The sequence below is a fragment of the Coenobita brevimanus genome, chromosome 98 (assembly GCF_032717465.1).
Source record: "Coenobita brevimanus isolate Jiangsu-jjx chromosome 98, ASM3271746v2, whole genome shotgun sequence".
NCBI lineage: Eukaryota > Metazoa > Arthropoda > Malacostraca > Decapoda > Coenobitidae > Coenobita > Coenobita brevimanus.
The window spans coordinates 28,746,962-28,772,699 of NC_137051.1; the positions used below are offsets into that span (position 1 = coordinate 28,746,962).

A 25,738-nucleotide genomic window follows, 5' to 3' on the forward strand; every position below is an offset into this window, starting at 1 on the left:
GGGCCCCAGGGGGGGGAGGAGGGAGGTGGGGGTCGGCTGGAGTGAAAGAACTTAATAGCTACTCTCCCTTGAAACAATTGGCGCACAGAAAAAACGCGGGGTATTCAAAATATTCACAAACATTCGAGAATGACACCCGCGGTTTGGTCCAGTTTTTGCAATGTCATTCTGGAATGACACCCGCGGTTAAAGGGTTAAGTGGGTAGGGAAACGTAAATGCAGCATCCATTCACACCCTTCCTTGCGTCTCGCTGTGGGGAGGCTTTCTGCCATGTGGAAACATTGATGCACTGTACGAGATGGCACTGCAGGGGCTGTTGCATGCCTGTGGTTGATGGGTCTGCTCGACCAGACAGACTGGGGTCACTTAACAACAACAGATACTGTGGGGCTCTCTGATTCTCAGTAACATCATCTTATGGCAGGAAGATTTAAAATCAGAATTATACATAACCAGCGTAAGAGGTTAATACCACGGCAATTGGCCATGCATAATTATTTAGTAATTATAATAACAGGATTAATGATTTCTAGGTTACTATGGCATATAGCTTACAGAAAGTATTAATATTATTCAAATAAATTACATATATATTGTAAAAACTGGTATTTCTTCCCATATGAAAACTGAATCATTTGTTTTTATTTGTTTATAATTCCATTATGAACGATTCTGTTATTTCTCCATTCCCTCCATTCTCTAATGCCTAGCACTGAATTTCAATAGTAAGATTTATTATCTACGTAATCAACCCTTAATGTTAAATGCATATGATTAGACTGGGTCCCTTATTTGTTCTCAAGAGATATGCTTCTGTACTGACACTCAGAGTACTTGTTGTCAATTTGTACCTTCCCATTTTGCATGTCTTACAGAAAGGTGGCTGTTCCCATCCCTCTGATTTTTGCCAAGTTGCCTTGATATTTTGAATCTTAATGTCTCCATGTTCTTCTTGCCTTTCTTTTCATAGCTACTTTCTGTCCATTACTATAACTTGTCATGGATGCTGTACAGGTGACCTAATTTTTTTTTTTTTTTCATAGTCTTGCTCAGCTTGAAGTTTTGATTTTGGCAGGGCTTTGGCTAATGCAGTAAACATTTTCAGGGTCTTTGACTGGATCTGGCATGATTATTTACTTATTTTTTTGCAGTTCCCATCTCTAGGTAATAGCATCCTACATCTATGTGTATGTCTGTAAGTGACCTTTCTGGTTGTTTCATTGCAGGTGTTGTATATGGTCACCATTCTTCTACAACTTTTAACAGTGAGATTCCTCAGGGTTCTGTCCTTTCACCAGTTTTCACCAATTTTCATCTTTCAAATCAGCAGTGTACTTCTGAGCAATACAAAGCTCAGTCCATGCATATGCTGATTATTCAGCCCTTCATTTTTTTACCACCTTTTCCAACAATCACGTGATAAGGTTATGGAATACCTAGCTTTACACTGAGGAAAGAGAGACCCTAGTTGTTCTTAAGGCATGAAAAGTAATATTTTTACCATCCCGCTAACCACACACTTCCACACAACTATCCCATTACCCTCAAAAACATATGAATACTTCATCTTTCTTTACCCTTGGTGTGTCTTATTCTCATGATCTATTTTGGAAGGATTATGTCAGTACTCTTGCAATATTTGCATCTCAGAGGTTAAATGTAATTTACTAACTGCATTGCTTTAACTCTGCACATTAACTGAATTTATTCCCTGTGTGGAATACATCCTTGTGGGGAAAGAGGAAGTTCTCACCACACACAGTACATTAATGGTATTATACACTTCTGAAAGGAAGTTCTCACCACACACAGTACATTAATGATATTATACACTTCTGAAATTGCTGCCTGCATTTCTCTCCATTACAGTGATTACACAGCACCTGTCCACCCATGTTCATCTCTTTCCTGTGCAAATATCAGATGCAAAAGTTTTCCAGTATTATCTGTCCTGACACATAACTGGTCAGCTGTAGGTGAATTTTTCGCTGTCTTTGCTTCTTTTTACGAATTCCAGTCTGTTAAATTCAGTGTGTCCAACCATTTTAAAAGAAGGCATCTTAATTTTTACTTTCTTTGAAAGGAACAACTGTTGCAAGTTTAAGTGTGTGGTTCGTTGAAAATACAGTATTGTATATGTATTCCCTGTATGTAATGCATTTGGGAACTAAGTCCTGCTTTACCTGGTCAGTAGTAGGGCCCATGTTGAAACTGGTCAAAATTTAATCATTGTAGCATCAGAACAGCTTTTTCAATATGTTTATAGATCTGAATACAGAAATTATTCCCATGTACATTTTTTACCTGCATAATGACAAAAACATAGTTTGATAAATTTACACTCCCAGAGGAAAATAAATCGTACCCTCGTTGGATAGTACCGTAGTTCATGATGTAACCACCTAGCCAAGAAGATTACTGTACTTTGCTTGTCTTCTAGACTAAACAGGCTTCTATGCTTCATTATAGTGCTGGTTTTTCTCCCAGTGATGATTGTGTGACTTTTGAACTCATCCTAGAGTATGCTAGAGTAGCCTCGGGACCACCATGAGTAATGCTGCTTTTTGGACACCACTGACCCTACGATCTATCCCTGAGATGCAAGGACAAGGACATTGGCCAGTTCATGTGTGGATCATTCTACCAAGACATACTGTCATCACCAAGCCTTGCCTCATATCCCACATTGTTGTACATAAGTGTTATAAATGAAACTTTATATTATTTACTGTGATGGAGGAACCTGACGATGACCCAGCAGGATAGCATTTCACAATACAGTGTAATCAAACCAAGAAGGGTACTTCACTTGCTTACTAGGCTACTAGGATTTTTATATCTCTCCCTAGACAGACTAGAAAAGGTCTCACTTGAAGAACTCTATCCTAGAGCCCTGGTCGGCTATGGTCCAGATGTTGGTCAGACCAAGTTCATTGCAGCAGATGATGACCACAAGCAGCACACCACCAAACATGAGCAGCGTCTGCATCACATCAGTGTACACCACTGCCTTCACACCACCCTGCAACCACACCCATGAACAATGAGCTGCATCTGCATTACATCATTGTACACTATCGCCTTCACACCACACTGCAACCACAGCCATGAATATGAGCAGCACCTGCATTACATCATTGTGCACCACCGCCTTCACACCACACTGCAACCACAGCCAAGAACATGAGCAATGTCTGCATCACATCAGTGTACACCACCACCTTCACACCACGCTGCAGCTACACTCACAAACATAAGCATGTGTCTGCATTACATCATTGTACACCACTGCCTTCACACCATACCTGGAACCACAACCATGAACATAAGCAGCATCTGTATTACATCACTATATACCTCCGCTTTCACACCACACATGCAACCACACCCACAAACATAATCATGTGCCTGCATCACATCACTGTACACCACTGCCTTCACACCACACCTTGAACCACATCCATTTGCATGTGTCTGCATCACATCACTGTACACCACTGTCTACACACCACCTTGCAAACCACACCCACAAACATAAACATATGTCTGCATCACCTCACTGTACACCACTGCCTACACACCACCTTGCAACTACATCCATAAACATGAGCATTGTGTAAATAACATCACTGTACACCACTGCTTACACACCACCTTGCAACTACATCCATAAACATGAGCATTGTGTAAATAACATCACTGTACACCACTGCCTTCACAGTGGTGTGCAGTCACAACCACAATCACCACTGGAAAAGAACAGGTTTTTCCCAAAGCACATTCACAGAGATATTTTTATTTCCATATATTCCACATTTTTCTAGAGTTCAGCACCAGGTCTGATATATATTATTAAGGTAACAATGAAGACATAATCAGCCTTCAAGTATGTCACTTCATTTTTCATATCAACAAAACTTGTTTACTTTTATATTAATATCACTCATTCCTGACATAAGGTACTCTAATTATCATAATTTTTTCACCATCCATATTTCTTTTGATATTACAGTTTAACTACTTACAGTCTCATCGGATATTCCCAGATTTTCATGCAAGCTCTGCAGTAACCTAGCTCACATAACACCTGTCTCTTTCCAGTACATTATCAATAATTGTTTCCTCATCATTTCCCACTAGTTCATGTCATCTGGCAGTGTTTTTTGATATTTGTTCACTCCTTTGTCTCCTTATCCCTTATTAAGAGAATTCTGTATCCATAACTGAGCACCCATAAATGAACATCTGTGAAATCATCTTATAAAATAGTCTCACCATTCATTCTCTTATTACATTCCTTTTGCTCTTTACAATTTTTGCTGGTGCAGTATCAACACAAATACAGTAATCTTAACCTGCTCCGTCCTGACTGATTTTCCACCACTGACTCCCCCCAATCCCGACCAATTTTGGATTTTTTTTTTTTTTTTTTGGCTCAAACCTCTGCTTTTGGTGAGAAACATCGAATATTCACAGAGAAATTGCTCACCTGAGGTTTGAAATACTCGATACAGGTAGTAGTACTCCTTACCTTACTGGGTTTTCTATCAGGCTCACTTCAAAGAAAACAAGTTCTATGGGAGGGTAACTATTCCACACCACTCATAAACGGTATTTATTTATTTATTTATTTGGTACTAATTTATGTGTAGTATTAGAGTATATTGATTTTCACACAGTAATATAGGCAATATAAGCATTGTTTCACTCACCAAACACATCAACATACCTGACCCTTTTTGGTGACATTACCTGATCATCATTTCTGACTGTTTCTTCCTCTAATGCTACGTAAATCCATTGTCATCGATTGGGGAATCACTCTGGCCCTGAGTTTGCTACCGTGGCACAACATGTCTTTACTGGCCAGGTCACTGGTAACAGGTGAATTGCCGAGACAATGGCGTGCTGGGGGGGGGGAGGTCATGCTGGGTAAGGCATTGTCTCTGCCTGGCATCTTGTAGAGGAAGGTGCCCCGTGTATACGTACCAAAAATCACTTGCGGAAATTGAAAATTGTGCAAATTAGGGACCTTGCAATTGATGCGCGATTATATATGTCAACAGGACTGACAGTGACAAAATGTTTGGACGTATATATACGTCAACGGGACACAGCAGGTTAAGCATGTAGGATCCTCTGTTCATGCTTCCATTTCCTCACCACTTACACTTTTCTACAGTTCTAAATCTAACCTCACAACCATCCATTCTGTTTAACTCACCACTGAGATGTAGAAGGTGCACACGAGGCCCATGAGCACCATTGAGCCCAAAGAGGACATGCTGGTGACAGTGGAGAGGGCCAGGGATGGAGCGTATAGACACACACCCATGTAGATGAGATAGGTAAGAAGCAGACACATACATCCCAGGCGACGCACTGCTTTCGAGTTAAACCGCGCCTCCAAGTACTGTAGGCAGGAATTGGTTAAAAAGTCCTCAGACATCTAATCGACAAGTATTCCAACAAAACTGATGCAGTATATTGTGTCTGATACTTTGCACAATAATCAGTGAGATATCCACATTTGAGCATGAATATCTTGCCCAAAAAAGCTGACATTTTAAACATCGTTTTGTCCATACAATGGGGTCACTGATATTGTTGATCAACCCCAGTCTGTCTGGCCAACAGACCCACCAGCTACACCCAAGCAACTGCCCAGGGCCCAGTGCCCCGTGCAGTCTGTGGCTGACAGCACCTCACCATGGCAAGGCACAGGGAAACGCGTGAAGCTTTGGTTACTGGGTGAATGCCATATTTGTGTCCATCCAGTTATCAGGGGCACCACAGTAGGCTCCACTTCACCCTGTGATCTGGTTATATGGATACCACCCAGCATCATAAATAGTTGCCTAGATTATAGGAAGCTATTAGACTTGTCATTCAGTGTAGAGCCACCTGAAGTGGAAAGATGAGTACAGTAATAAAAATTGACAGGAAGGAAAAGGAGAATAGTGGTAGGTGGTGGCAACCATCATCCACTCACTTGATGTAGTGCTGCCTACTTCTTCCTTAGCTTTTATCATTCTTTTTCTGTGCCTGCCCTCCTCTCTTCCTATTTGTCCCATCTTTCCTGTCACTTCTTAATGCTTTTCTTTCCTTTACAGGTGGCTTTACGTTGAGTGACAAGCCAAATAGTTTCCTGTAAGCCAAGAAACCATTTACAACGCAGGGTGGTAACCATATAAACAAACCATACGTGCTCCCTACGTGTCAACAAGTGGGTTGGTGGAGGGTTAGTGCTCCTTCCTATAAAACAAATACTCAGAGTCAAATGGCCACCCCTTATGAGATTATGGCGTCTGGCAATAGATAGATAGAAAAGAAGCTGGTCAGGCCCAGAAAAATAATGATAAAGGAAGAAGTAAGCAGCACTACATAAAGTAACTGGATGATGGTGCTATTATAATTATTTTTATTCATTATACATTTGGGCACATGAATAGCTGAAGACAAATCAACGGCCTGAAGATTTTTTTGATGAGGGTGCACAAGGTTTCACAAGGGGCTCAGCAGTGGAGATCATAACAACTGCACTGTATGGCATGGTACTTACATGGTTGATGGAAACTATATGAAGGTTGTAGAAGAGTGGTAGGAAGACAAAGTAGGTTATGATGCAACCGAAGATCATGCCCACCAGAGAGAGATACAGTTGCGTTCCATAAAGGTACACCTCTGTGGGGTTGCCTGAGGGAGAAATCATGGTTAGAGGAGCTAGTGTTATATTGTTAGTTCAATCAGCTGAAAACTGAAAGGGGTTCTTAGGATTGTCAGACTCTTGGGAAAAGTTTGTTTCCCCCTTGTCCCTGTTTACCCAGCATTATGACGGGATCTGGTTGCAATTAAGTATTGTCAGTCATAATCCTGGGAAAAGATCGATACTTAGCAAAACTTATTACCTTAACAACCCTTAATTCGGTTGTGTTCACAGATTGACTTATGCAGGAAGTTACCATTTCCTTCTCTATTTTGCCTAAATTAACCAAACCCAAACTAACCTAAATTAACCTTAGCTAACTTTATCCTAGATCAACCTAACCTAGTGACTGATTTCACAATCTGTTTGTAACACATACCCGGTATATGCTGTATATTAATTTATATACCGTATATCTGTATATTAGTGGCAACCATCATCCACTCACTTGATGTAGTGCTGCCTACTTCATCCTTAGCCTTTATCATTCTTTTTGTGTGCCTGCCCTCCTCTCTTCCCATTTCTCCCATCTTTCCTGTCACTTCTTATTGCTTTTCTTTCCATTACAGGTGGCTTTACATTGAGCGACAAGCCAAATGGTTTCTTGTAAGCCAAGAAACCATTTTCAACGCTGGGTGGTGACCATGTAACCAAACCATACGTGCTCCTTACGTGTCAACAAGTGGGTTGGTGGAGGGTTAGTGCCCCTCCCCGTAAAACAAATAACTCAGAGTCAAATGGCCACCCCTTACGGGATTATGGCATCTGGCAATAGATGAATAGATATCTGTATATCGACCAATGGGTACCTATAGGTCGAGATGACATCCAGCTATCTTCCTGGCACATGTATTTCACAAATTGTTGTTGATAAATGGCACAATACTTGAGGTAATATGTGGATACTTTGAGCATAGCAGCTGAAACTAATGGGCACTCGGCGCATGAGCGCTGAGCGGAATGGTAATTTCCACCATAAGTCACTCCGTGCATGCGACACCAGAAAGACCATGACCTGACCTTGAAGTGCACATCTGCCGACAAATCATCTTTTCAAAAACTGTAAGATTGAAGCAAGCCTTGTTTCAGTCTAGCATGTAAAGAGAACCTCTCATTCAGTGTGCCATCCACCCTCACAAAATCTTTTGCTGTTTTGTACTTACTCTTTATGGCTTTGGGAAATCTGTTTTCCGCTTTGTCTAAGTACATTAGACAGTGCCTACAGATCAACCTGGTCCTAGTCGTTTCGGCCATGTCATTTTGGCCGTAACGCCCAAACTGGCAAACGGCCCATATTGTATACAGCCTAAATAACCAAACTCCATCAAGATGGGTTAGGTTGGTTCAGTTTTATAGATTTGTCACCCTTCGGCCTCAGCATCTCATGGTCTAGAGGTTTGTGGTGCCTAAATGTCTTATGGCCTAGACGTCTTATGGCCTAAATTCCAAACAACCTAAAATTCTAAGTGCCTAACAGGATCACGGCTGAAAATAATACAGCCTAATAGTCCCGAACTTGATCTACTACACTATCCAATAGCCCTTCTCCAGATCCATAAATGCTGTGTAACACCATCATCTATTTTAAAAGTTTTCATTTGGGTAAATATGATACCAATACACCCCATGCCAGCCCTGAACTCACCCTGTAAATCACAAACCAACTCTCATAATTGCCATCAGCCTCTCAATCAATAGTGCACTACGGTATTCCTCTTTATTACTAACCTCTTCTGTATCCTGTCACTCACACCTTTATGTTAATGCAAATGTGAGCTCAGGACAACCCATACCCACCCTCTACGTCAGTGGTTCCCAAACCCATGGTCTTGAACCAAATGGGGGTCGTAAGGATGCTCCTGAGTGTCCGGGGATGGTTTGAAATATATATAGCTACCGTACGTATAAATATATCATCATCGTCATCATCCGGACCTCCTTTCCCACCCTCAGGCAGGGTGAGGAGTAGCAATGTTCTGATGTAAATATAAATCTATATATATATATACTGTATATATATATATATATATATATATATATATATATATATATATATATATAATTGTGGTAGGTGGGGGCGCTCACCATCCACTCACTCGATGTAGTGCTGCTCTCGGGTGTCTGCCCTTTCCTCTCTTCCATCCTTCTTTCCTTCCATCTTCTTCTGTCTTTCTTGACTTCATTCTTTCCTTGTCCTTCTGCCTATGGGTGACTTTACACTCCCTCTTCTGTCTTTCTTTCCTTCATTCTTTCCTTTTCCTTCTGCCTGTGGGTGACTCTACACTGAGTGACAAGCCAAATGGTTTCCTGTACACCAGGAAACCATTTATTACGCTCGGTGGTAACCATATAACCAAATTTTGGCACCTTGTGGTTTAGTGGGTAATTATTGCGCTCCAGTCGGATTGAGCCGGTGAAGGTTTATATCCCAGGGGTGGTTGGGGTTGATTGCTCATGTAATGCCACTCAGGGATGAGAGAGGCTGGTCACTCTCATCTTAAATGTCAAGACCAACTGCCTAGCCCCGGGCTCCTACGCTCCTCATGGGGCAATGTAGGATTGGATGATGGATGGATGGATGGATATATATATATATATATATATATATATGTATACATATATATATATATATATATATATATATATATATATATATATACACACACACACACACACACACACACACACACACACACACACAATAATCCCTTATTTATCCGGATGTGCAGTATCCGGACTTGTTCATTATCTGGACGCTGGACCTTGGCTGCATTAAACCATTATTCAAATTTACTTGCTATTATCCAGATGTAAAAGTCCCCGAGAACTTCAGCCAGGCAGCCGACATGTTCAAACACTTGGTATCATGGTCGCTGGGCTCGAGCCGTGAGCGAGAAATAGGCCATAACCGACAACCAGAGCTAAAATGTCCATTCGCCCATGTAATGAATGGTCAAAGTCGCGTGGTCATCTAATCACTCCCAACGAACCTCTAGCACCCGAGTAATATGACTGTAATACACAAGTGGTGTCAAAACGTCCGTACGCATCCCCACCTTGTGTCCGAAGTCGCGTGGTCATTGGGCTAAGTCTTTCCTAAGTGCCATTGACGGTGTAACACAGACTGCAAGCCATGATTATGTGCTTGGTGACAGTGGCCGTCTGCCTCTCTGCTGAACGTCCAAAACCACCCAATCACGTGGAGTTGTGTTTCCGCACTGCCACCGGGTGTCTTGTGTATCCATATGGCCACCGGGCATCTTGTGTTTCTGCATGACCACCAGGCATATTGTGTTTCTGCATGGCCACCAGGAGTCTTGTGTTTCTGCATGTCCACTGGGCATCTTGTGTTTCTGCATGGCCACCAGGAGTCTTGTGTTTCTGCATGGTCACGGGGCATCTGGTGTTTCTGCATGGCCACTGGGCATCTTGTGTTTCTGCATGGCCACCGGGCGTCTTGTGTTCCCACATGGCCATTGGGCGCCTTGTTCCGCATGGCCACTGGGCATCTTGTGTTTCCGCATGGCCACCGGGTGTCTTGTGTTTCCACAAGTCACGAGTAAATATACGGTAAAAGTGCCTGTCCGCCTTGTGACAGAAGGGTGAAATTCCAGGCCACAGCCTCATTTCCCCCCCCCCCTGTCCCTCCTCCATACCCTCCCGGCTCCCCCTTCACTACCTCCCCTTCTTCGCATGGATAGCACTGACTCATGAGTTTTTAAATTTTTTTTCAGTTTATTTGAATACTAACGGTAGTATCGAAATTCCAAAGTGACCACGAGAAAGCACATGAAATTCTACAACTAGATAGGTGCTTAGCTCTAGGAAGGTGCTGGCAAAATTTTGCAGCAGGATGGTGGGAAGTTATATGAAGGTAAGTTTTATTCCAGAACCGTTTATTCTCACTGCATTTCTGTAATTTTACTCATCAGTTTCCTGTGTTTTTATTAGCTTAACTTATACAGTAATCTCTCCAAGACCTGACGTAATAGAGCCAAAGGCATGTCCGGGACTTGGGAAGATGCCTCCCGGACAGGTGCTTATGGACCCTAACCCAATCTAACTTTGAAAACCACCTAAATAACTCCCTGCCAGACATGCATAGCATTTATTCAATCCCTAAAGTACTAATAGGATTGATCAATCCTTTTCCAGGATTTTGCATGATGCCTAATAGGATCGATAGAGGAGCCTTTGTAAAAAACTGCAGACACAAGGCTTCGGCCCGATTGTGACATATATCAATGCAAACCAATGAGAACTAAGTCATGAGTAGGGAGGGGGGGGGGATCTGGGCCCCTACCCATGGTGAGGGGAGTGATTCCCCCACCGCCCTCTTGCCACCTACCTCTACCCCAAACCTTTTGTTCCCTCTCCCCCTCTCTCATATGTGAATGGACTCACAGCTCCTCCTACCAACTCTATAAAGCTGATTTTTCCATGCCACACTCCCCCCACCATCCTCTCTCATTCTCCCCTTTCCACCGCTACATAATCCCTCCACCTCCAGCTACTTTCTTGCTGTGGCTAAGTGGTAAACATTTGACATAAGAGAATGATATATACATTTTCTGGTGTGTAAAATCAAGATCTTTCATTCTATCTATCTATTGCCAGACGCCTCAATCCCGTTTGGGGTGGCCACAAACAAATGGCCTCCAAGTCACCCTGTCCCCCGCCATTTCACTGCCCTGCTCCCAACTCGCACCCCCCTCTCTCATATACCTCTCCACCCCAACCCTCCATCTCATCCTCGGCCTCCCCCTCCCTCTTCCCCCCTCCACCTCACTCACATACACTCTCTTCGTCAGTCTTTCACCCTCCATCCTCTCCACATGGCTAAACCACCTCAGTGGTTAATTAATGGTGCAATTTTTTTTTCTTTCTCCATATGCAAGAGTTGCCAGTATCAGTTTTTGATGATCTTTGACAGGCTATAGCTCATTAACCAGTTGGTCTAGAATGCTCTTGTTTGCGGAATAAGGTGTGTAAATTCACACTCTAAACCTTGGACATAACACTTTTTACCTCTGTAAGAATAGAAAAATCGGTTCCATATACAGCACAGGTTTTCAGGGTAGTTCGGTCAATCGAACTGCGTATCCTAGGGGTTAAGACCCTATTCACACAAATAAGGGACAGAAAGCATGAAATAAATGAAAAGGAACCAGAGAATGAGGAATTAGAAGTGAGTATGGAAAATATTTAGCTGTGTACAGGGTACTTACAACATGTCCATGGCCGTTGCGAAGATTAACCCCCCTTCTCTCAGACTCTGGCAATACAAAGGTGCACCTGAAGCATGTACAGTAATCCAGTATTGCACTGCACTTAATCCTTTGCGCTCTGAATTCTAATTTCATAACACTGCACATTATTTTCTTGCTTGTGCTGCACTCAAAACTCACCAGTGTTGCACGTTGCACTTAATCCTTGGCACTGCACAACACTGTAAATTCCCATGTGGTCTAGTGGTGAGTTTTTGCTATTTATACACTCTCAGAGTCCGAGAGTAGGTGTTGCAGGCAGCCGAGGGGCGCTTCACTGGGACGTGGTGATGGACTACCCACTGCAGACGACTCTGAAGAAAGCTGCAGACTCACGTCTAATGGCGACTCCACCATGGCCAATTTGCTGGACTGTGGCTCAGACGTGGAAGACATGCCTTGGTGAGGCAGTGGTGTGGAGCCAGGGCTGGGCACGGCTGGAGTCACGGGCCTGAAGAAGGTGTCAATGGTTGATTGACGTAAGGAACGGCAAGTCTGGTGAGTGATGATGCGCTGCCTAAAAGCGCGCATTTCCTTCACAAGTCCCAGGGGCCCCATCTCCCGGTCGCAGTCCGGGTGTTCAAGGTAGTCCAGAACGAACTCGACATGCTCCCGGAGTGTGCTCAGCTTGGGGGTGGTTGGAGCAATGGCGCGCTGAGAGGAGTCTGCATCATCCTTGTTGTCCTCATCGGAATCTTCCAGCTGGGTACTTGTACAGTACCTGCAACTGAAGAACGATCTCGATATTAAGATCTGATACCCAGGATTGCCCTTGTCATCATCCAACCACTCACACACTTCGTCCACATCCACCTCATCGCCAGCCGCAGGGAGACATGCATGGAAGTCATCCACGTCAAAACCTAGAAAGTTGTGCACTGCATTGGCTCTGAGAAGCAGGCAAGACCAACCACTTTCCAGAGTCTTGACAGAGACTTCCTTCCATGCACTGGCCCGGTTGTAGATGGCTGGCTTGAGGTTGTCATGGCGAAGGTTTTCCACAGTCTGCTGGCCTCACGTGTCCCGTCCCTCCCTGCGCTCATCGTCGTCCTCGAGAACATTCATCACCTTGTCCAGGGACTTCCGACGGTACAGTCTCTTCGTAACCACGATCACTCCTCGGTCCATTGGTTGGATGAGAGTAGTCTTATTAGGTTGCAAAATCAAGCACCTAATGCGGTCATTCTCAATCACCAACTCCCTGTCAAATGGATGTGCAGGTGCATTGTCCAAGAGGAGGAGGACTTTTACCTGGTCACGTGGGATTCTCAGTGTTTTAGTCTGATAATGGATGACCTCATTGATGGAGTGCTGGTGAAACCAGTCTTTTAAGATCTTGGCTGTGAACCAAGCCTTCACAGAATGGTATCAAATGACAAGAAGGACATCCATCATCCCACAAAGGCACCGAGGCTGCTTTGCACAGTCAGCAATAACGAGCTTGAGTCAGTGCATGCCGTTAGCTCTGGCGCAACACAAAGCATGTATTCGCTGCTTGGAGAGCTTGCGTCCAGGTACACGCTTTTCTGTCTCCTCAGCAAGGGTGTTCGTTGGCAGTGAGCAATAGAATAGACCAGTTTTGTCAGTGTTGTAGACTTGACCGAGGGTGAGGCCCTCCCGTTTGATCAAGCCCTTCACCTTCTGCTGAAACTCTTCTACTTTCTCCTTATTGGCGTCCAAAGTTTCACGATGGGGCCTAACTTGAAAGCGAAGAGCCAGCCCTGCGATGCCTTGAAGTCTGGTGTGTTGTGTAACCTTGAGAACATCTTAGCAGCAGCCTTCAGCTCCATACCATGCACCAGCACACAAGCAGCACGTTGTTGATGATATCAAATTAGCGTGGAGTGGTTGATTTCTGCAAACCTGGGAGGGTACATAGTCTGCACATTGCGTTTGGTCTTCGATGCGAAGTCAGCTGTGTACTGGGTGAGTTTGTCCTGGGATTTCTTCATATTGAACAAGGCAGAGCGGGCCAGGTTGAATTCTCGGAGGATACGGGACATCAACCATCCTGCATCCACCTTCTCCAATATCTCCCTTTTCTACTCCAGAGTCAGAACCACTCGTTTCCTCTTCTCAGGCAGCAGGGCCATCGTCACACATACGAGTAAGAGGCAGCAGAGGAAGAGCAGGCCTGCAGCAGGTAGGGCACCACCACAAAAGTGAGCTTGAGGGCAGCCATGGTGACGAGCATGCACTCACGATGATGAATAGGTGAGAAATGGGGAGGAGGCAGGGACGCTTTACTGGACGTCGGCGGAATTACGCGGCAAAACACAGCTGTTCGTCGCTGTGCAGCAATTTCAAAGTACGGTTGAAAACTTCGGATTTTTTTTTTTTTTTTTACGTTTTTTGGCCATTTTTCGTTTCCGAAGGCCCGAGCCCAAAATGTTGGGGACTTGAGGTATCCAGGACTTGGATGTCCGGGTCTTAAAGAGATTACTGTAGTGTAAACACCAGCGAAGATGATGGTATACCATTTATACCAATTTAACCAATTTCCATTGGCATATTTGGCTGTGGAATTTTTTTGTGGCCCAGAAGCAGCTGTCACTGGTGTCAGATAACTGCATTTTCCAACCGTCGTGAGGCTTTTTGTGGATGTTTTTTGTTTATGCAGTTTCCTTGGTGTTTAGGATTAATATTGATAATCCTATGTTAGCAGGGGAGTGAAAGATAAAAATGGTAGATTACTAGTGGAGAAGGGAGAAAAAGTGAGCAGATGGAGAGAACACTTTAAGGAATTGTTGAACATAGAGGATGGAAGTAATGCGAGTATAAGAGGCTGGGGAATGGCTGGGAGAAGGAGGGAGGTGAGAAGACAGGAAGAAATCAATAGGATAGAAGTTGTGGAAGCAATGAAGAAAGTTAAATCGGGGAAAGCCCCAGGAATTGATGGAGTCTGTGGTGAAATGCTGAAGCATGGGGGAGAGATAGTAGTAGAATGGATGTGGAAGATGTGCAGATTGGCCTGGGAGGAAGGTAGAGTCCCGGAGGATTGGAAGTCAGGTATAATTATTCCCTTGTACAAAGGAAAAGGGGAAAAAGAAGTGTGTGGTAATCATAGGGGCATTTGTCTTCTTAGTATAATAGGAAAAGTGTATGGTAGGATACTTATTGACAGAGTTAGAGAAAGAACAGAGAAATTAGTTGGAGAAGAACAGGGAGGCTTTAGGAAGGGAAGAGGTTGTGTAGATCAGATATTCATTCTTAGATCTTTAGTGGAAAAGTTTCTAGAGAAGGGAAAGAAGTTGTATGCGGCTTTCATGGATTTGGAGAAAGCATATGACAGGGTGGATAGACGAGGATTGTGGAAAGTGTTGAGAATATATGGAGTAGATGGGAAGTTGTTGAATGCTGTGAAGAGTATGTACGATGGTGCGAAGGCTGCAGTGCGTGTGGATGGTGAACTAAGTGAATTTTTCTCTTTGAAAGTTGGGTTGAAACAGGGATGTGTCATGTCTCCATGGTTGTTCAATCTGTACATGGATGGGGTAATAAAAGAGGTACAAGGTAGGGTAGTGGATGTTGGAGTGGCCCAGGTGAGAGAGGATAGTGTTTGGAAACTCCCTGTACTGTTCTTTGCAGATGATACTGTGTTGTTGAGTGAAGACGAAGGGGAGCTGCAAGGCTTGGTGGATGAGTTTGGGAGAGTGTGTAAGAAACGGAATCTAAAGGTGATTGTTGGGAAGAGAAGGTCTTTGAGAGAGGTGAAGTCAGTGAATGTACAGCGAGGTTGGATGGTGAGGAATTGGAAAATGTGAGTACGTTTAAGTACTTGGGTAGTGTGATGAGTAAGGATGGAGGTTTGGTGGGTGAAGTGCTTGAAAGGGTACAGCAGGGAAGAAAGGTTGCTGGTTCTTGAAAGCAGTGATACGAAACAGGGAAGTGAGCATGGAAGTGAAAAAGTTACTACATGACAGTATTGTGATACCAACTCTAACGTATGGAAGTGAAGCTTGGACGTTGTTGGAAGGACACAAGTCAAGAGTGAGAGCAGTGGAAATGAGTTATTTAAGAGGAACCTGTGGAGTCACATGGAGAGACAGGCTGACGAATGAGGATATAAAGGAGCGTTGTGGTGTGGATGTGGATGTGATAGGAAGCGTTATGAGGAACACACACTGAGGTGGTTTGGCCATGTGGAGAGGATTGAGGGTGAAAGACTGACGAAGAGAGTGTATGTGAGTGAGGTGGAGGGGGGAAGAGGGAGGGGAAGGCCGAGGATGAGATGGAGGGATGGGGTGGAGAGGTATATGAGAGAGGGGTGTGTGAGTTGGGAGCAGGGCAGTGAAATGGCGGAGGACAGGGCAACTTGGAGGCGATTTGTTTGTGGCCACCCCAAACGGGATTGAGGCGTCTGGCCATAGATAAATAGATAGATCCTATGTGTGTTTTGATTTCTAAATATGGCAGAGTGACCTGAAAATAGTGGCAAAATTAGGAGGGGTACTGCTCACACAGTAGTGTATAGGTAGGGTGTTTTTTGCTTTTCAGTGTGTGTGTGTGTGTGTGTGTGTGTGTGTTTTTTTTAGTCTGGATATTCATGTGTGTGTCTTGATGTCAAAATATGGCAGATTGACCTAAAAATTGTGCCAAAATTAGAATGGGTACTGTATGGTACATGTAGTAGTGTACAGGTAAGGTGTTTATTTATTTATTTATTATTATTTTTTTTTTTGTCTAGCATTACTTTGGATATTCCTATGTGTGTTTTGATGTCTAAATATGGCAGATTGACCTGAAAATAGTTAGAAAATTGGGAGGGGTACTGTACGTACAGTAGTAAATAGGTAGGGTGGGTTTTTGCTTTTCAGTGTTTTTTTTCATGGTTTTCTTGGTGTTTAGCATTACTCTGGATATTCCTTTATGTGTTTTGATGTCTAAACATGACAGGTTGACCTGAACACTGCCAAAATTTGGAGGAGTACTGTACATATAGTAGTGTATAAGTAGGGTGTTTTTTGGTTTTCAATGTTTTTTTCATTGTTTTCTTGGTGTTTAGCATGACTTTGGATATTCCTGTGTGTGTTTTGATGTCCAGATATGCCAGAATGACCGGAAAACATCGCCAGAGTAAGCAGAGGTACTGTACAAATAGGTTAGGTATAGTTTGGAGGTTGGGGCATAGGTTAGGTCTGGGTATAGTAGAGCGGATATTGTCCATTATCCAGACATTGCCACTACCAGGACATGCCTTTGGCTCTGTTACGTTGGATAATGGAGGGATTACTGTATATGTACCATGTGTGTGTGTGTGTGTGTGTGTGTGTGTGTGTGTGTGTGGTTTCTGCTAACATAACTTGTCTTCTAACAAAATGCGTTCTGTTGGCAGACAACTGGGGTTCTAACAAAATTCGTCTTCTAACAACACAACACAGTAGTTTCTAGTTTTCTGGAACTGTTGTTAGGCTTCCCTTGGTTCAATTTCTCTCATCCTCTAAATCAGCTAAACTGACCTTCTATCCCTTGTGCTCCAACACGCCATAACAACACGGATGTGGCTTAAACGATTCTCAGGTGGTGCCCTGCAATAGGCTAATATATGATATCTCTCCACTGGGTATTTCAGTTTTGCTCGCATTGCTGTGTTTTGTCGTTGGAAGTCGTGTTTTATTAGAACACCAGTTGTCCACAAACAAAATGCATTTTGTTAAAACAGAGGTTTCGTTAGCAGACATGATATAGATATGCATTTCAGGGTTGAATTCCAGAGGGAACAATGGCTGAATGCAAACAACAATTGCAGTATAAACCTGATTTTCTGAAATACGGCTTCACTGAGGTGAGAGAGAGAGATCAGGGAATGTCCGTCCTCATTGTGCCCAGAGCCTGCAAGTCCTTGCCAATGAATCTAAGAAGGAAAAAAAATAAACGTGTTCAGTTCATCCAGACTTTGTTGATAAGCCACTAAGTTATTGGAAGGAAAAGGAAGAACAGGTAAAATGAAGTTGGACTGATGCTTCTTCAGGCTCTGCATTTTCTTTGGAGAAAGCTTCCTTGGCATCCATTGAAGTGGCATGACTTATTGCAAGATGCTAAAAGCCTCATAACATTGGAGAGGAGCTGGTTAAACCAGCAGCAGTAGCAATGAATACTTGTGGAGCAGATGTTGCTAAGAAGGTTGAATTGTGCCAGTTTCTAAAAAAAATGTCGAATTGATTTCATGCTGTTAGATATTTTGGAGCAACTGATTGTGGCACTGAAAAAAAGCAGGAAAATTTTCATTGCAGATAGATGAATCTGTGGACATTGCTGGTGAACCCAACTCATGGATTTTGTGAGGTATAGGGGAAAGGACAGAATTCTTGGGGAATTTCTGTTCTGTAGTGCCATGTCAATAACCACCACAGGGAGGAGACGTCTTTGTTATGATGCACAACTTTTTTTCAATTAATTCAAACTTAGACTGGTTGAACTGCTTGGCTGTGTGTACTAATGGAGCTCCATTTATGATGGCAAGTCGTGTAAGTTTTGGCACTCAAATTGAAAGAGAAAGTGTCGATGCCATAACATCCCTCAATTTCTAACGTAGTAGAACCAAGGGCATGTCTGGATATGGACGAAATCCAGATACCGGTATGGAGGAATACCCTCTACAGTATCTGTATCCTACCTATACCCAACCTATATGTACAGTACCCCTTCTAATTGTGGCAGTGTTCTCCGGTCTTTCAGCTATATTTAGACATCAAAACGCACATAGGAATATCTAGTATAATGCTAAACACTAAGAAAACATTGCATAAACAACAAAAATCCGCAAATACCCTATCTATATGTACAGTACAGTACCTCTCCTGACTGTGGCAGTGTTCATCAGTCATTCAGCTTTGTTTACATCAAAACACACATAGGAATATCCAGTATAATGCAAGACACTAAGAAAACAATGCATAAACAATAAAAATCCACAAATACCCTACCTATATGTACAGCACCCCTCCTAATTGTGGTAGTCGTCTTTGGTCTTTCAGCTATGTAGACATCAAAACACACGTGGGAATATCTGGTATAATGCTAGACACTAAGAAAACAATGTACAAACAACAAAAATCCACAAAAAATTAAATGAAGATGATGGTTGCAAAAAGAATTTTAACCCTCTTGGAATGGTAAGTTTACAGTAAGTTTTGGGACGCCAGCAGAGCCGAAAACCCAGCTATGGCTGCTCCCGCATGCACAAGGAAAAACATTTCCAGGACCAATTTGCCCTTGGAAGTTGGTTACATTGGTATAAATTGTATACCATCATCTTTGCTGGTGTTCATACTATAAGAAAACCTAGTAAAAACTAACAAAACTGATAAGTAAAAGTACAAAAATGCAGTGAGATTAAACCTTTTCAAGGGTAAGAATAGCTTCAAATGGCTTCCCAACATCCCAGCGCAAAATTTTGCCCTCGTCGTACAAGGGCTAAGCTCGTGTCTAGATGTAGAATTTCACGAGCTTTCTCAGGGTGTTTTTGGAATTTTGGTATGACCAATAGTATTAAATTAAATCGCCAAAAACTAAAAAAAATATCGCTTGTGGTGATGGAGGGAGATAAGGTGGTGAGATGCCAGGCAGGCAGCACATTAACCTGCCGCATCCCGTTGACGTGAAGAAACGTCCACACGTTTTGTCACTGCTAATCCCATTGACGTACTTAAACGCGAATCAATTGCAAGGTCCCTAATTTGCACAATTTTCAATTTTCACGAGTGATTTTTGGTACGTATACACGAGACACCTTCCTCTACAAGATGCCAGGCAGGGACAATGCCTTACCCAGCATGACCCCCCCCCCGCACGCCATTGTCTCGGCAATTCACCTGTTACCAATGACCTGTCCAGTAAAGACATGTCGTGCCACAATACGAAATTCAGGGCCAGAGTGATTCCCCAATCGATGACAATGTGGAGGACAAACTTTACATAGCATTAGAGGAAGAAACAGTCAGAAATGATGATCAGGTAATGTCGCCAAAATAGGTCAGGTATGTTGAAGTGTTTGGTGAGTGAAACAATGCTTATATTCCCTATATTACTGTGTGAAAACCAATATACTCGTACTGCATATAAATTCATACCAAATCTATCTATCTACCTATTGCCAGACGCCTCAATCCCATTTGGGGTGGCCACAAACAAATCGCCTCCAAGTCGCCCTGTCTCCTGCCATTTCACTGACCTGCTCCCAACTCACACCCCCCTCTCTCATATACCTCTCCACCCCATCCCTCCATCTCATCCTCGGCCTCCCCCTCTCTCTTCCCCCCTCCACCTCACTCTCATACACTCTCTTCGTCAGTCTTTCACCCTCCAGCCTCTCCACATGGCCAAATCACCTCAGTGTGTTCCTCATAACGCTTCCTATCACATCCACATCAACACCACAACGCTTCTTTATATTCTCATTCGTCAGCCTGTCTCTCATACCAAATAAGTAAAAAAATAAATAAATACCGTTTATGAGTGGTGTGGAATGGTTACCCTCCCAGAGAACTCGTTTTCTTTGGGGAAAGCCTGATAGAAAACACAGTAAGGTGAGGAGGTACTGCTACCTGTATCAAGTATTTTAAACCTCAGGTGAGCGATTTCTCTATGAATTTTCGATGTTTCTCACCAAAAGCAGAGGTTTGAGCCAAAAAAAAATTTTTCCAAAAATGGTCGGGATTGTGTCAGTGGTGGAAAAGTGGTTGGGACGCGGCAGGTTAAACTGCAGTAGGAGAGGGTGGGAGGACGAGGAGGGAGACTTGCTTGGCATCACTGAGTGTGGAGGGGAATGTAGGAGGGATGGGGGGTGGAGAAGTGAGGGCGACCGGGGGACTTTGGCCGTTTGGTGAGCAGGGTGACTGGCGTTTTTCCTCTGCCGGTGAGCTAGAGTCTGTATTACTTGCTCACGGCCAGTACATTCCCAGTGATTCAGGCGACCGGGGGACTTTGACCGTTCAGTGAAAAGGCAGACATCCATTTTTGATCAGCTTGTGGGCAGGGTCTGTATTACTCGCACGCGGCTGAGTGATCCAGGCGGCTGGTGGACCTTGACTGTTTGATGAAGTGCCAGACAGCCATTTTTGCTCAGCTGGTGGGTTGCAGTGTATTACCTGCGCGTGGCCAGAGAGGATGGCCTACCACCCAACTGATTATTTTTTAATTTGTAGGCCACCCAACTGGCCATGTTGGAAATTTTATGTTGGGATACGGACAAAGCTATACCGGTACAGATACAGGAGTAAAAGAACCAAGGCCTAAAGTCCTGATACGGAGGGTTCGGATAATTGAGTGATTACCGTAACTCACTGTTTCCTACATCGGGAAGACTTGGTCTCTCAAGATCTCCAGCCGTAGCTCCACATGGTTCTGAACGATGTTATCCAAATTGTGAATTTTATCAAGGCCAGAGCTTTGAACTCATGCATTTTCCATAAACTGTGTGAAGAGATGGGATCATGTCACCAGGACTTACTTTTCCACTCTGATGTCTCCTGGCTGTCTCGAGGGTGCATTCTTGGATGGGTTATTGAAGTTTTGTTTTCGTTTTCGTTTTTAAAGGCTCCAACATGCTTGCATGTGTCGGCCTTGGTCACCTAATGGCGGCTCTCCATGCTGCACGATCCATTGCAGCCTCCCTGTTCAGTCCCTTAACCCTAAGGTCACACTTAATGACCTCATCCCATGTCTTTCTCGGTCTACCCCTCATAACCCCACCCCCAATATTAACACTTCTCACCTTCCTCACCCAACTATCATCCCCCATCCTCTCCACATGTCCAAACCACCTCAATCTACCTCTCCTCATCACAACACCAATACACTCCAGTCCCATCCTACCTCTCAACTCTTCCATTGTAAACCCAGCCCCTCCAGGCCTTGGACGCAGGGACGCACTGCACATCCACCTAATCATTGTCATTTCTGTACGTCTGAGCTGGCGAATGTCTTCCTCCTTCACTGCCCAGGTCTCACTGCCATACAGCATTACACTCCTAACACACGCTGCATACAAAGACCCCTTAGCACGTAGGGAGAGCCCCCTCAATGTCAGGAGAGGCAAGAGCTCCCTGAACTTCTTCCAACCACTTCTCACCCTAGCCACAGAGCTAGCTCCAGCCCCACCTCCAGCACACAACATGTCTCCTAAATAACAAAACTCTTCCACACACTCAAGAGATTCACCAGCAAGTTCAATTCTTTCACGTCTGACGATCTCCACCTGCTCACCCCGGCACGCCGTACACATAAAATCAGCATTATCATGCAGTCTACCTCTGATACCACTACATCTCTTATGCACCCATTTATCACACACACCGCACAAGATGGAATTACTTCCCACGCCCTTGTGGCAAACTGCACATGGCCACTCTCCCTCGTCTTTGACAGTACCGCCACCAACCCTAGTAAGTAAAAACTGAAATTGAATTTTTTATTCAAGAGAAGAAGCATAAGCTGGCCAACTGCTTCAAAGATGCTGCATGGGTGGCAAAGCTAGCTTATTTAGGCTTCAGGCACCTGAATGAATTGAACTCAGGCCTGCAAGGCCAAAATCAAACTATGGTGGACCTTAGTGGAAAAATTGCCTCATTCAAGAAGAAACTTGCACTTTGGAGGGAAAGATTAACCAGGAGAAAAAATGGTTGCTTTTCCAAAACAAAGTGCAGTACTGGAAGATTCACCAGAAATAGCCCTTGCTGATGTTAAAGTGGTTTTTCAAGATCATTTCAAGAAGCTTCAGGAGGAAATGGACAGATATTTGCCAGAAATTGTTCAGTGTGAATATCGAATATCAGTGAAATTGTAGAAGATATCCCAGATTTTCAAGAACTTATAGATCTCCAGGAATATCAGGTGCAGAAGCAGTGTTTTGAAAGTCTCTTGTACTCTGAATCCTGGGCTCAGCTCAAGGATAAGCCTATTCTGACTCGTGAGGATGAAAAGGCTCTTCTCTTTTTTCGAGCCATATACCTCTGAACAAGGATTTTTCAGCCCTTATGATGATCAGGGCTAAAGCAAGGAACTATATGGATCCACAGCATGATTTGTGCTGTGCTCTGTCTATTAACATAAAACCGAATCTAGAAGAACTCGGCCATAAAATTATGAAGATGAAGGGTGTGACTATACAGAAGCTCTGGGGTGACCTGTAACTCCATATTCAATAACGTGTATTGGATGAATGTTGGAGTCTTAATATTCGCCATACAATGTGGTGAACAATTGTAGTTGAACGTAAATGTTAGAAAGTGTGATGTCCGGTGTTTCGAAACGTGGTTCACCTGTCTAGTGAGTGTGTGACTCAACTGCTGTAACATTTTTGTGGCTGAACCAGGGTTGCCATAAATGATTCGTGATTATGCATGTGACACAATGGTCATACCATGTTGTGCACCATCCAGTCTGTTTTATTGTGAGGAAGAACAATAATTATATTCTCAAACCACGGTGTAAGTAGATATCCTGTTGCATAGGATTATAGCTGCTTTGAGTGTTGGACAGCTATTGGCTTGTGCGAAAATGTTGTGCAGTCATCATACTGATGGATCACGCGGAGGTAATGAGATATGTGCTGTATTTGCATAATGAATGACAATTGAAATAATGGTGTTACGGGTGTTCAGTCCACAAATGATGTCGCTTTCTTCGAGGTGTTATTTCATTAGGCTGGATAGTTGTGAGAACATCTACCAACACTGATCATCGTTTATTATCTTATCTTTAAAACATTCATGCATTAATTTTCATACAAGTATAACACATTCAGGCCCTCCTTTGCTCCAAACGCATTACTGTATACTGTTTAATCGTGTGTCTACACTCACACATTGTTAGTCCAGAGAGAGCAATATTTCCTTTACCATGCATGTTTGTTCGTTGTCTGCCATTATAACACAAGGTTTTAGTATGAAATCACGGCTACACAAAATATATCGATGGTGTGGTGCTGCTAGGAGAGTGTAAAACTGCGTATAGTCTACGTGTGTTTGTGTAGGGAGTCTGGTAATACACTTCACCGACTTATTCACACTCATGTCAAGATAGCAGCCAAAGTCGCAGTTTTGATGACTATACTGACTGACCATTGAACACACTTTCATCTCCCAGCAGTCTGAATGAGGTCCTGTTTTCCAACCAATAGGAACATTAAGCAACACAGTGAATAATGTAAATTTATATGTAAAGTAAGGAGTGTTTTTGCACCGTGTCATCATACAGGCTTATACAGTATAACACAGCAAAGGATAAGCTGGACCTACAGTAGGATAAAGGTTGAGTGCTGCTGGAGCATCCAAGTAAACGTAAGCAGGGCAGTACTCCCGAGGTGGATGGAAAGCTGATGACAGGGAGTGCTGGAGCTCCTGTTTCATCAGCCCTCAGGACTAGTTCCTGATCATCCCCCTTTGCTGAACTTTTTCAGTGTCTCAGTTACACAGAGAGTAGGCCAGCATGCTCTCCAGTACAAATTTCTCTAACTATCTACACCAAACTACATGCACAGTACACACTACACTTCCTATTCAAAATTCAACTAAAATGGCGTCTCATCACCAAGCCTCGGAGTCCCCAGGGGGGTGGACCATAAATGCCCCCACCATTCGCCCCTCTCCCGGTGACGACTCGAGGTGCCTGGAACCACTGTCTGACTCTCTTCTTCTTCATTTCTGCAACATTCGCGGCCTTTCCTCTAACTTTCACTCTGTTGAGCACCACCTCTCCTCCTCTAAACCTCACCTTCTTTTTCTAACTGAGACTCAGCTGTCTGAGGCAACTGACAGCAAACCATTTTCTGTATCCTCCTACTTTCTCTATACTCATTTCAAAGCCAAAGGTGGCTGTTGTGTATATATACGCAACGACTTATCTTGCTCTCGTGTTCCTGAACTCGATTCTTCTGAATTCTCTACACTCTGGCTTCGGCTTTCCTGTCATTCTCTGACTAAATATATCTGTGCTGTTTACTTATCCCCTAATTCTACTATCAAAAATTCTTCGACTATCATACTTCTACGATGGAACACATTGTATCCATTTCTCCTTTCTCTGAAATCTCCATTCTAGGAGCTTTCAGTGTTCACCACCACCTTTGGCTCTCCTCTCCTTCCACTGATCCACCTGGTGAACAAGCCTACGGTACATCTTTTCTATCCTTAATGACCTAGAGCAGCTTGTACAGCACCCTACCCGTATCCCTGACCGCCTTGGAGAGAGCTCCAACATACTTGACCTCTTCCTCACAACTAATCCTTCTGCTTACTCTGTTAATATTTTCTCTCCGTTGGGCTCCTCCGATCACAACCTTATTACCTTAACCTGTCCTATCACTCCGGTACGGCCTGTGGACCCTCCAGGGAAACGTCGTCTGTGGCATTTTGGAGCTGCGGAATGGGAGGCCCTCAGGCAGTACTTCTTTGATTTTCCCTGGAATGATTATTGCTTCCATGGCCGTGAGCCATCTGAATGTGCCTTGCGCATTACGGAGGTTATTCTTTCGGGCATGGAAGCATACATTCCTTTCTCATATCCTTTGACTGACACAAGAAAGCCTTGGTTTAATCACGCTTGTTCTGATGCTGTTCGCAACAAGGAGAGGGCCTACAAAAGGTACTGGAGCCAACCCATCCCTGAATCACATTATCTTTACGTTTCTGCCCGGAATCGTGCTAAGTCTGTTCTTCGCTCTGCTAAAAATAATTTCATCCATACTAAATGCTCTCAACTCTCCAACTCGAATTCTTCCCGCTTCTTCTGGCACCTTGCCAAAAATCTTTCTAACAACTTTAC

General features: G+C 43.6%; 1 protein-coding gene across 1 annotated transcript in view; it reads right to left on the minus strand.

Annotated features, from left to right (window-relative positions):
* LOC145414006 (sodium-coupled monocarboxylate transporter 1-like) overlaps positions 1 to 25,738 on the minus strand; it is a 109,141-nt gene that overhangs the window by 75,024 nt on the left and 8,379 nt on the right. Inside the window, exons 2-4 of the mRNA XM_080283574.1 lie at positions 6,564 to 6,697; positions 5,226 to 5,414; positions 2,872 to 3,023 (exon numbers count right to left, since the gene is read on the minus strand). Of these exons, the coding sequence (XP_080139700.1) occupies positions 2,872 to 3,023; positions 5,226 to 5,414; positions 6,564 to 6,697 (475 nt within the window). The remainder of the gene's footprint in view (positions 1 to 2,871; positions 3,024 to 5,225; positions 5,415 to 6,563; positions 6,698 to 25,738) is intronic.